This window comes from Hirsutella rhossiliensis (assembly GCF_020360975.1).
Source record: "Hirsutella rhossiliensis strain HR02 chromosome Unknown scaffold00008, whole genome shotgun sequence".
Classification (NCBI taxonomy): Eukaryota; Fungi; Ascomycota; class Sordariomycetes; order Hypocreales; family Ophiocordycipitaceae; genus Hirsutella; species Hirsutella rhossiliensis.
In genome coordinates, this window is record NW_025408674.1 from 988,235 (window position 1) to 999,958 (window position 11,724).

General features: G+C 59.6%; 5 protein-coding genes across 5 annotated transcripts; 2 read left to right on the top strand and 3 right to left on the bottom strand.

The window, feature by feature from the left end:
- Positions 1 to 1,907: 1,907 nt before the first annotated feature.
- On the bottom strand, positions 1,908 to 3,343 carry HRG_07385 (uncharacterized protein; the record flags this gene model as incomplete). Its single annotated transcript, XM_044865856.1, has 3 exons — positions 1,908 to 2,516; positions 2,582 to 2,807; positions 2,877 to 3,343. The coding sequence occupies 3 exons, from the start codon at positions 3,341 to 3,343 to the stop codon at positions 1,908 to 1,910; spliced, it is 1,302 nt and encodes a 433-aa protein (XP_044718820.1).
- Positions 3,344 to 4,415: 1,072 nt separating this feature from the next.
- HRG_07386 (uncharacterized protein) lies at positions 4,416 to 4,700 on the top strand (the record flags this gene model as incomplete). Its single annotated transcript, XM_044865857.1, has 1 exon — positions 4,416 to 4,700. One exon carries the CDS (start codon positions 4,416 to 4,418, stop codon positions 4,698 to 4,700), a length of 285 nt encoding a protein of 94 aa, XP_044718821.1.
- A 293-nt stretch (positions 4,701 to 4,993) lies between these two features.
- HRG_07387 (VrtJ) lies at positions 4,994 to 6,864 on the top strand (the record flags this gene model as incomplete). The annotated part of the gene is made up of 5 exons (XM_044865858.1): positions 4,994 to 5,527; positions 5,599 to 5,697; positions 5,739 to 5,823; positions 5,882 to 6,178; positions 6,332 to 6,864. The coding sequence occupies 5 exons, from the start codon at positions 4,994 to 4,996 to the stop codon at positions 6,862 to 6,864; spliced, it is 1,548 nt and encodes a 515-aa protein (XP_044718822.1).
- A 1,733-nt stretch (positions 6,865 to 8,597) lies between these two features.
- Positions 8,598 to 8,999, bottom strand: HRG_07388 (uncharacterized protein; the record flags this gene model as incomplete). Its single annotated transcript, XM_044865859.1, has 1 exon — positions 8,598 to 8,999. The coding sequence occupies one exon, from the start codon at positions 8,997 to 8,999 to the stop codon at positions 8,598 to 8,600; it is 402 nt and encodes a 133-aa protein (XP_044718823.1).
- A 649-nt stretch (positions 9,000 to 9,648) lies between these two features.
- HRG_07389 (reverse transcriptase (RNA-dependent DNA polymerase) domain-containing protein) lies at positions 9,649 to 11,457 on the bottom strand (the record flags this gene model as incomplete). Its single annotated transcript, XM_044865860.1, has 4 exons — positions 9,649 to 10,303; positions 10,361 to 10,578; positions 10,658 to 11,271; positions 11,337 to 11,457. The coding sequence occupies 4 exons, from the start codon at positions 11,455 to 11,457 to the stop codon at positions 9,649 to 9,651; spliced, it is 1,608 nt and encodes a 535-aa protein (XP_044718824.1).
- Between the last annotated feature and the right edge of the window lie 267 nt (positions 11,458 to 11,724).

An 11,724-nucleotide genomic window follows, 5' to 3' on the forward strand; every position in this document is an offset into this window, starting at 1 on the left:
TGTAGGCCAACCGAAAAGCAATCGTTCAAGACGAAAGAGGCAATTTTTCTAGCCAACGGGAAGCCGAGAAAGCTAGCGAATCAGAGGCGCGGATTCGGGGGGCAAAAAAGCGCGGCATAGAAATCCTTTCGTTCCTCAAGGCAAAGAGTGGTCTCGCAGGGTAAGAAGAAAGCCTTTCGTTCCTCAAGGCAGAGTGGTCTCGCAGGGTAAGAAGAAGCCTTTCGTTCCTCAAGGCAAAAGAGTGGTCTCGCAGGGTAAGAAGAAGCCTTTCGTTCCTCAAGGCATAGTCAGCCTTCGGCTGAATTACGACGGGTACGACGGGTAAGGCAACCCCTCATGGGTTGCGCAAAGAGCCTTGAGGAACGAAGACTGAAGATTGGAGAGACAAACAAGACGAAGACAGAGGGCGAGAGAAAAGAACGCAAGCAGGCGGTAGCGCTAGGAACTAAAGCATGCAAGAAGGTAGGCAAAGAAATCGGCCATTCGGGCACCATCCCGCAGCGGGGAAGAGGCAGAAAAAGCAAGAAGGCAAGTAACGCGATGATAACGGTTGCGGGGTAAGAGAGAGGAAGGAGTATAAGAGAGGCGCCAAGGCACAAACAGGAGACAAGAAGGGTCTACCCTAGCTACCGATCGAGCAGTTAGGAAAACAACTACAGCATGGCCACTTGCAACATTTCCGTGGAGTTCTGGTGCGAATTCAGCCACGGAGCTCAAGTACAAGCATAGCATCCCGAAGACGCTCGTGACGCAGGTAGGCCAGGCGAGGCCGAACGACGAAGCCAGCGCACGGTTCCTACAGTGGATAAGGCCGATCCTACGGGAGCACGAGGCAGCGTGTCGGAAGGCATCAGGGGCGCGCTGCGAGAGCTGCGGCGGACTCGCAAAGGACATTCTACAGAGCCCGATATCGTACCTACACGCAGAGGCCGTTTGTGCTCGTGGTCGTGTCGTCGTTCTGCGGCAAAGAAGGATGCGAAATCAGGGCGAGGCAGGAAATGCAGGACACGATGGCAGAGACGGGGCAGGCGGGCGGAAACATGGGCGCACAGCAAATGCAAGGGCAGGATCGGCAGAGCACAGAGGGGAAGGTCTGCCGGGTGTGCGGAGAGACGGCGGGAGCGAGGAGGTGCAGCCGATGCCTGGCGGTCGCGTACTGCAGCAGGCAACACCAAAAGGAGGACTGGAAGGCGCACAAGAAGGGATGCAAGCCAAAGGAAAGCTAGGGAGCTAGGGAGAGGAAGCAAGCAACGCCGCAGAGGCGGGCTTACGGCCAGCCTCATACGGCCGCTAACCGCCGCAACGGCCTTTGTAGAAACTACCGCCGACTTCAAGAGACAGAACGCCAACCGAGGTCGACGACGGCCTGCAAGACCGCCTCTCCACCCGTCTGAACGGAGAGTCTAACAGTAGTAGCATCGCCGCGACCCTCGTCCCTATGGCTTGCACAACTAAGGAACGGCATATAAGATTTTACAGTAGAAAACCGTATCCTCCATGTAGAGCAATGACCGATAGGCGAGAAGCAGAGTCGGCTTCCGCAACAAAGACGCCATTTGCCGAGGCGCAACTACAGCCCCCTCGTCGCTGCTAAACGCAGCCGAGAGGTGCGGCGGCAAGCTGGCAAGGAGAGAGGAGGGAAAGGGAGGGAAGGGAAAGAGAAGGGACGAGGCGCAACGCTCAGGACATAAACGAGATAACGGAGAACGTCTAGAGGCGGGCACTTTGTAAGAAACGGGTTCGTTAGCTAAAGCTGTCCCTTTAACAAAGGGACAAACATTGTAATGTGTAGATTAATAGTAATTTTGCAGCGACAAGTTGCGTTAGGAATAGCATCCCGAAAGGGAAACGGTTCATTTTAGTACAGGCAGGAGGCGTAAGAGAGCGACGGGTTTATAGCAGGCAACTTATTTCTGCATGCGATAGCGGAGAGGGCGAGCGGGCGGGTCGGAGGTGCTCGCTATGATAGAGTCGAGAGGGCAACCCGGGCTGGCCGTCGGAGCGGGAGCGGGCGGGGCGCCGTCTGGTCGAGACGAAGAAGCAGCTGACGGGGGAGAGGAGGAGGGGGCGGCGGAGCCGACGGTGTTCGATGACGAGGAAGGCGGCGAATGCTGCAGCTGCAGCAAGCGCGCCCTCTTCATGGGCGTATCGGCAAGGGCCGGGTGGGAGCGCTTAGGAGGCGGCGTGACGGGGTCGAGGGCGATCGGGGCCGACGCCGAGGAAGGGGGGACCGATGCGGCCGAGGCCGGCGCAGCAACGGAGTAAAAGGCGGCGCGGATGGAATCGAAGGTAGAGGAGGCGGATTGGGTCTGAGGCCTAAAGGGCGTAGTGAGGGGGGAGGCCGAGGCGGCGGCGGCGGCCGAGGGTCTATCGACAAAGGTCCAGCTGTCCGGGACGACGATAAAAACGTAATCGCGCTCTGAGCCCGGGGGACAGAGCATAACGCGGTGGTCGAGAATGCCGACGACCTTTCCGGTGCAGGTAAAGGGGACGCCGGGTATGAAGGAAGAGTTAGGCTTTTCAGCGATTTTCTTGCATAGCACGGCCCAAGGGTTAACGTAGATGGGAAGATAACAAAGACCTCGAAGGGGTGGTAGCCCTTAAAGGGAATCCTGTCCGGCAGGCCAGGGGCGATGTAGGTCGTGAGCCGGACGAAGCCGCAGCAGCGGAGCTGGTCGGGCCCGAGACCGGGCAGGAAGTCTGGACGTAGGAGGTCGAGGCCAGGCCCGGCTACTACGCCATGGAAAGAGACGACGGGAGGCGTAGACGGGAACTGGCTGCCAGAGGCCAAGAAGCGCGGCAGGACGCTAGGGGGCAAAGTCAGCGGGGCGGTGGGTGAGGAGGCGCATTAAAATGAAAAGGGGAGGGGGGCCCACGGCTGGTAACCTCGGTCGCGGACGATAAGGGCGGGCACGGTGTAGAGAATAGTATCGTCCGGGCCGGCCTCGAGCCCGTCGCGGCGCTCCACCTCCCAGGAGAGGGCGTAGGGGTGAACGCGGCCGCTCATAAAGAACCACTGCTCGGACCAGTCGGTATCGACGACCGGCTGGCCGTAGATGGAGAGGTTTAGGCTAAAGAAGAGAGAGGGCCCTAGAGCGTCGCCCTCGGCCCGGAGGGGTGCGTACTCTGACTCTAGCAGCCACGAGGGCACCGGCAGGAGGACGCGGGCGATGGCCTCGGCGTTAAGGCCCCTAATGCGGTGCTCGTCCTGATGGGCGAACCTCGCGGGGCAGTCAGGCTGGGCGAAAAACATCATGGACATGTCGCCGCCCGCGCCCTTGCTAGTGACAAGGGGCTTGCGGAGGTGCGGGGCAGAGCGGTCCGCCGACGGAGACGAAGACATGGCGAGGCCGTGTAGTGGAAGAGCAACGTTGACGGAGCGAAGCTAGAAGCGGCGAGGAATAGGGGCAGGAGTGCTCCCTACCAATATGCCGTCTTAAGAGTTTAGTGTAGTAGGGAAGGGCTAATGGCTGTGGTGTATAAGAGAAGTCGAAGGATCCTAAACGAAGAAGCAACGTAGCGTTAGCGGTAGGCTAAGATAAGGAGCCTAAATAAAGGAGGTCTATAAGATGCGTATACAGAACAATGCGACAAGAGGAGAAGAGGAAACTTCGAAAGGCGGTCTAGTAAGACGTAGAGGGTTTTAAGACAAGCAGGACGCGCGAAGCTATGTTCGAGGAGAAGGAGGCAGGCTTATTCGCAACACGTGTAAGACATGGGTTCAAAATTCAGCAGGCGAGCGTCTGGGTGCGTACTGAGGCTTTGACCGACAAGACCTAGATGACAAGACGGAAAAGTGTACCATGCAAAGCACAGGCAAGAGGAAGCTGTCTTGGCGACCTACATGTAAGGACCGGCCGAGGCCGTATAGCCCGCCGCCTTTAGCGGCGGGCAATAGCGGGCGGGCTCGATAGAAAGGCGGCGCCGGTATAATGTAAAGAGCAGCGGCACGCCTGTAGACGTACTAGAGAGCTACGAGTAAGATATATAGACTTTCCTAGAGGATCCTGTACGCACAGGAGGGGTGCCAGTCAGCAAGACAAGTGCAGGATGAATGGCCGAGGCAAGGACTTATACGCCGTTATTACACTTACGAGGATTTACGCCGGGAGCCCAGTAGCACCGCAAGTAGGCGGGGCCGAAGAGGGCAGCGCAAGCGAGGAAGACAAGAGGTCCGCGGGGCCTCGGTAGACCGGTGTCGCGATGAAGCCAGCTAACGGGAGGGTCCAGTCCGGAGCGGGTGACAGGGCAAGCCCGGCGCCAGAAGCCCGAGCAGCGCCGTACACAGGACCAGAGATCCGGCCGATCACAGCAGCGCCGGCACTCGGTCGCGGCGCCTCTCGGAGAGAGCAAGAAGAGGCGTCAAGGGGGGCGCCTCCGAGGCGAGGGCGGGGAAGACCGCCAGGACTAGGGAAATGGAGGATCAGCGCAGGCCGAGTCGCGCCGCGGGATATCCAGCCTCAGCCGACACCGAGTGCGGCGGCAACTTGGCTGCCGTCGACACCGAGGGCGGCGGGGCACTGGCTGCCGCTGGGCGGGTCCAGCGCCGTCTCGGCCTCAGGGAAAAACCAGTGCGCACCGAGAGAAATCCGGCCTCTGCCCTCGCCGCCGCAGACGAGAAGTTCGGACGCTCCACGGGACATTCGGCCCCAGCCGACATGGAGGGCCGCCGGGCCTTCGCCGCCGTCGAGCGGGACTAGCCCGGCCGTAGTCTCGGCCGGAAGCCAGCACGTGCCGCGAGCCATCCAGTCCCGGCCGGCTACCAGGGGCGAGGCCCCCGCCACAACTCCCCCCGCAGCCGGGCCGCTTGTTAGCGGCAGAGATAGCGCACCGGCAGGTACGGTCGTTGAGCGAGGTGAAGGCGTGTGACGGTGATAGCTAACCGGACGCAGGTAGAGCGGCGATAAGACGCCAGGCGAGAGAAGAGCAGAAGAGGAAACGCCATCTTAGTAGTGGGCAGGCCGGGCGGAAACGCGCCAGGGTGGGTGAAAAGATGCCAAGACGAAGGGAGCTGCAGGCCGAGGACCTAGCCAGCGCGCTACGGCACCTCGACGAGGAGTTCGAGGCGGGCGAGAGGCTGGCCAACGAACAGACGTGGTGCGCGCCGGTGCCGCGCGAGAGGCAGGTGAGGACGGTGCGGAGGTTCTACCGGGCGTTCCACGACGCAGGCACGCTGCCGATCGCGACCTGCACGCTATGCTACCGGAAGCGGGCCAAGGGGGAGCTGAGGGAGATGGCGTGGGAGGGGTGGTCGCGGAGCAGTGTTGCGGGGGGCGGGCGGTCCCGGTTCGGATGCGGAAGCTGCTTCCCGGAGGGCAGGCCGGTGCCGGTCTGCGTAGAGTGCGCGCGATGGGCCGGGCGCGAGGGGGCGTCGCCGGCCATGTACCTCCACGGGCGGCTCGGCTGCGAGCACGCGTACCCCGACGAGCTGAAGGACCTCACGCCGCTCGAGGAGAAGCTCATCTCACTCAACTCGTGCTACGGCTTCGTGACGAAGTACAGCATCCCGGGCGGTCAGAGGCAGAGCGTGAGGTACCCGAGGCACGTCAAGGGCCACATTACCGTGTTCCCAAACGACGTGCAGGGCCCAGCCGCTAGGTGCTGCCGCACCCGCTGCTCCGGGTCATGGACGAGATCCACGTCTCGTGGCAGGGTGCCGAGAGGCCCGGGCCGCGCGACCTATCGGGCCTGCTGTCGGTAAGGCGGTCGGCGGTGGAGATGCGCTAGCCTGGCTCAAGGAGAACAATCCGCTCTACGGCGAGGTCGAGATCGACGCGGCGGAGATGGCCAGCTGGGGCGCCGCCGCACGGTGCCGCCAGTGGTGTGCGAGCGGCTAGAGCGAAGCGAGCCGTCGGCGCGGGAGAGGACGCGGACGGCGCAGGTGGTGCCGCCGTCGGAGCGGGCCATGGACGACGAGGTGCGGTCGAGATCGAGGAGGTCCTCGCGATGCTGAGGCAGGGGCGGGACCCCACCGAGGGGAGCCGGGACGTCGGGCTCACGTGCGAGGACGACGACGGGGACGGCGCTAGGCCCGAAGAGGACGGGGACGTAATCAACGAGGTGACGTCTTCCGGCATGTTCCCGTTGGACGGGGCGCCAGAGGTGGCCGATGCTGAGAAGATTCGCTTCGCCCGCGGTGCCGTCGGGCCCGAGGAGCGCGCGCCGGCCCGAGGACGGGGTAGGGACTGCGGCCCGAGGGGCGGAGGGCGATGGCGGCGACGTCGAGCCGTACATACAGGTGCGGCGCGGCGAGGATTTCGCCGACTCGGCGGACGCCTCCTTCTTCGCAAAGGCCTTTCCGACCCTGTTCCTTTGGCTTAGGCGGGCCGAGGCTCGCCGACGAGGACGCCACTGGGAGAGCGCGGGCCCAGCGTCGGGAACCAGGGCACGCAGGCGGAGCGGGTCGCGGAGGGCCTTATGTCGACGCGGAACATGAAGCTCCAAGCATGGGAGAGCCGGCTTAGTATGCGGAAGAAGATACTCTCCCTCATCATAAGGCACGGGGTGCCGGCCATCTGGTTCACGCTGAACCCGAACGACATTACAAACCTGGTAAAGTTGCGGCTAGCGGCACACCGCAGCCGCGACCCGGACGAGGCCGAGGCCTTCCTACGAGACCTAGGGACCGCGTATAAGCGGACGCGGCTGGCCATATCGGACCCGATGAGCTCGGCCGTCTTCTTCCACCGGGAGATGACGCTCTTCTTCGAGCACTACGTCAACGTCGGGGAGGAGTCGGTGTTCGGCCACGTCGGCGCGTACTACGGCGCGGTTGAGACGAACGAGCGAGGCGCTCTCCACATCCACGGGCTCCTCTGGCTAAGGGGCAATCTGCGCCGGCGCGACGCAGATCCACACGCATAGCGCGACCTGCGTAAAATACTCGCTCGGCGCGGGGGCGCGGAAGGGGACCTTTGCCGGTTCAAGGCGCCGTGGAGGCTGGTGGAGAGGACGGCGCTGACGGCGGACGGGGTGCTCGAGATCCGGCGGACGCATAGCATGGTGAACCGGTGGAACCGGGCGGTGGACAAACTGGTCATCTCCGTGCCCTCGATAGGCTTCTACGTCCTGCCTCACCAACATGGGAGGTTTGTGACATCGAAACTCAATACAACGGCGCAGGCCGTTGCGATGAACAGGCGCAAGGCGAGATTGCGGAGTCACCTGCAGCAGATGCACATCCGGTGCTCGCACCCAGCGATCTTCATGACTCTTCCTCTTGCAGCGACGGGAAGGAGAATCGTCCTCTTGGACTTTTATTTCAGGTCGCCGTATCCGACACTTACCATCGAGTAGAGGCCAACGGTTCCATCGATAACGGACAAGACGAACGAATTGAACTGGGGTTCGGCCTTCCCCTTCGCAGGCCTGTTCAAATCACCTTGAAGTTCTCCCAGCGTTCTCCTCCAGGCTCGTCACGATGCACCAGACAGCACGAGAGGAGGAACCATGATGAAATCCCGGAAGGAAGGATGCATGGCTTCGATCACCTGAGCAAAGATGTCAAGCTCCTAGGCAAAGGTACAAGAGGCAGCGTGCTCACAAATTTCGGAGGAGCAAGCGACCGGCCGTGGAAGAGTGTTGAATTTGAATATCTTTACCAGCCCATAGAATGGTAGCGGTCCCTCGATGCCTCCCCTATGAATCATTGATTCCACAAGCTAGCATCAACACCCTCAGTTGCTTTCATGCAAGACTTGTCGGGGAACTGCCTCATATTGACCGATTCATGCGATGTGTGCCGGTGGTTCAATACGTTTTCGCCTGTAAATGCCCCCTGCGGCCTTTCCAGCACGAGTTCCAATCTGAGAGAGTCAGTCAACTCGGCCGTGAGCATGCTGCGGCGAGTCGTTCGTGACGATAGAGTGCCGGGGCTCTCCCACGGTCGCATGTAGCTGGATATGTTGAACATTGGATCGAAGCGTCCCGCTGCTGCGCTTGTCTGAGGTTGGTTGTTGCTCTCTTGCACTTTCTAGCATACGCGTGCGGCGTAGTTTGTCAAGATCGGAACGCTCATTCACTGTGCTGCCTAACAGGCAGCAAGCAGTTCGTAATGCCATATTAGTGATGGATTCGAACCTTCTAGGTGACGTCGTCATCTATGCTGCCTGGGTGGCAACATCGCCACTCAGCCCAAAATCACAAGTATACCGGTACCCCTTCAATGTCGCACAGATAGATAGAAAACATGCATCATCGTTTGGACTCAATTGTGCCTGCCCTTATCCTTCCGCCCGCGCTCTCAGCTTGCTGAGACAGACATTTGGCTCCACACGGGTCAGAGATGGCATCAGGCAATTGATGAGAATTATCTAAAGAACAAGAAGTGAACGAACGAACGCACGGAGTTGTGCAGCTCTTTATACGCAAATGAAAGGTCCGTCGCGTGATTACGCAGTAGTGGTTGCCTAGCAGGCAACAGCGGCGTTGCGAGTAACATCGCCACTTCATGAATAATCATCCTAGGCAGGCTTGATATGCGACACACCCCCCAGCGTTGAGTGATCAAGTCAACGCTGCTAGTGGTGTCTCTACGCTGGCGCGCAGGGTCGTGACACTACCCCCCGTCTAAGGCCTTGATATGCGTATCAAGGTAGTCAGTCGTGGCGGCGGGTTCTTGGTTTCACGGCTTTCTCTGCTGTGTCATCATCGTCTCGTTCCTCGCAGCCCTCCTCCGCTGCAGCACATTCGATCCAGTATTGCAGGTTGACGGGTGGGCCTGCTGCGTCCGGATGTTCATCGTGGAATACCTTCAATGCTATTGGTGCGTTACGGAAATTCCTAGCCGGGTACCAGGTCTCATCAGGGTCACATCCCTTCCATAAGACCTGGTATTCCAGTCGTCGACTCTTACCGGTTACTCGAGACTGCTGGACTTGATCAACCTCCCACTCGGGTTCTCCGTTGATCTCCTCGGGTGGCGGAGGTGTCTGGATCTGCTGGGGCAAGGGGTTATCGGCTGCTTTTCGAAGACGGTCGGCGTGGAATAGGTTCTTCATTTTGTACGACTCGGGCAGCTGCAGTACGTAGCTATGACCGCGTTCTTCCAGGATTACGAACGGACCTGACCATTGGTTATCTAGCCGAGTAGTCGGAGCGTTCGTGGCGAAGCCTTTCCTGCTGAGAAAACTCGGTCACCGATGGCAAAGTCGGTTGGTCGTCGTTTCCTATTAGCCTGTTCCTTCTGACGTTCTTGAGCGGCGGTGGCAGCATTCCTGGCGTCTTCCTGGGTTTCCTGGGCGGTCTGCACAAGTTCCCTAGCTCTGGCGGCGGGTCCGGTGGCAGCGGTCTTGTCAGTCGGTGGCAGTGACAGGGGGTTCCGGATATCTCGGCCTAGGGCTACTTTTAACGGGGCCATGTCGATGGAAGAGTGCCAAGACGAGTTATGGGCGAAGTCGAGGGCGGGCAGCAGGGAACTCCAGTTGTCTTGATGCTTCGTCACGTAGAATCGTAGCTTTTGATCCAGGTATTGATTTGTGACTTCTACACCCCTTGGGTCTGAGGGTGTAGGAGCTTCCATGACGATGCTTCGTTCCCGTGAGCCGGTTAATCTCCGCGAGGAAGGCAGAAATAAACTGTCCAGCGTTGTCAGAAATCCATACGAGGGCATACCGAAGAAACGATAGAGGTAGCGGAAGTAGCGGCTAGCTAAGACTTCTGCCGTATCGTTTTCTTTCCTGGGAGCGTGGCGATAATCCGGCTTAGCTTGCAGACGAAGGTCCAAACATAGTCATATCCGTAACGGTCTTTCGGCATATCCTTCCCGTCACATTCGACGTGCTCCCAAACAGAAGTCGGCACGGGCAGTGGATGGAGCAGTCCAGGGGTCTTGTCTCGAGGGGTTTTGTTGCGGCGGCAGTCGTGGCAGTTCCGAATATAACGACGGATATCCTCCTTCATCCTTGGCCAGTAGAAGTCTCGTTGGAGCAGCTTGATCACCTTGTTCTGTCCGGCGTGAGCGAAGATCTGGGGCTCGTGGGCTTCGCGAATGAGCGCGGTCTGAAGAAACGTCTGCTTGTCTGAGGTCTGGGCTGGTACGATCAGGTGTGTTCCATGGGTGCCGAGGTCTTGGAGGAGGTTCTCTTGGCGGATCAACGAAACGAGTTCGGCTCCCTTCGGGACCGAGTTCGGGTCTAGTTCTGGGCGGTCTTGATCGGGCGTCTGCTGTATCCCTTGGTCTTCTGGGGTCTGTAGGGCACCCGTGGCCCTCAGAACTAATGGTCTAGTAGGCTTAGGTTCGGGACTAAAGTTCTGAGGGGCAGGTGGCCGGCGGCCGTAGGGTCTAGAGAGTCGGTCGCGAAGCCTAGCCTTTCCGGAGGGATCAGGGTCACCGTGCGTTCCTCGGCTTCCCGGCCTTTACGGTAGGAAGCTCGGCTGTCTTCCTGAGAGGGCATCGGCGACTACGTTCAGTCGACCGGGGCGGTAGAGGAAACGGATGTCGAACTGGGCGAGAAAGTCGGACCATCTGATCTGTCGTACCGAGAGCAGGCGCTTCGTAGAGAAATGGACTAAGGCTTCGTGGTCGGTGATCACATCGAACTTCTGGCCTAAGAGCTCTGGGTAGAAGTGCTCTAGACTCTGTACGACGGCGAGGAGCTCGATCTTGGATTGGGTAGGCTCGCTCGGCCGGGGTCATGGTCCTAGAGAAGAATCCAACGGGCTTCCAGGTCTGATCAGGCTGTTCCTGCCATAGAACACCAGCTGTGGCATTCCGGGAGGCATCGGTCTCCAGTCGGGTCGGCAGTTCTGGTCTAAAGAAGGCGAGGACCGGGGCTTCGATAGCCAGGCGCTTGAGTTGATCAAATGCTTCGCGTTGCTCCGGGCCCATCACAAAGGCAACATCCTTCTTAAGCAACCGGTTCAAGGGTTCTGCCACTCCCGAGGCGTGGTAGCAGAAAACACGGATGAAGTTGCATAGGCCAACGAATGATCGGATCGCGGTGCGGTCTCGGAGGTCTTCAAACTTCCAGTCTTGTATCGATCGAACTTTCCGAGGGTCGACACTAAGGCCCACACCGGCTTCAAGCAGAACGCCGAGGTAGTCAACCTTGGTCACGTTAAATCTAGACTTCTTGATGTCTCCCTGGAGGTTGGCCTGATGGAGTCGCCAGATCACTTCTTGACAGTCTTTCCAGTGGTCTTCTTCTTTATCCGAGTAGATCAGGACGTCATCTGCGTAGGCGCTGGCGCACCGGTCGAGGAGATCGTGAAGCTGCGCGTTGATAAACTGCTGGAACCAGGCGGGACCTACCTTCAGACCGAACGGGAGGACTTTCCAGCGGAAAGTTCCGAAACGGGTGCGAAAGGCGGTCAAATACTCGAGTCAGGGTCCATGCGGAGACGGTGGAAGGCCTGGATCACATCGATCTTCGTAAAGCGTTGAGCTTCACGGCAACCGAAAGCAGTACCTTCGAGGGACGGAGCGGGCGTGATGCGACTTTTAAGATGATCGTTCATCCAACGGTAGTCGATGCAGAAGCGGCGGGCGGTCGTGTTCGGTTTCGGAGCGAAGAGGACGGATGCGGCGTGCGGACTCGGATCGGGCTCGATGAAGTCTATCTCCGGAGGTGATCGACAGTCTCTTTCTCTAGAGGCAGATACTTAACGGGCGTGCGGTACGATGGGGTCCTGTCGGCGAAAGAGGCTTCTCAAGCTCTAGGACTACATCGTGACCGGGTCGGCTCGAAGGTAGGGTGTGGGCCTCTTTCTTCGAGAAGAATCCTC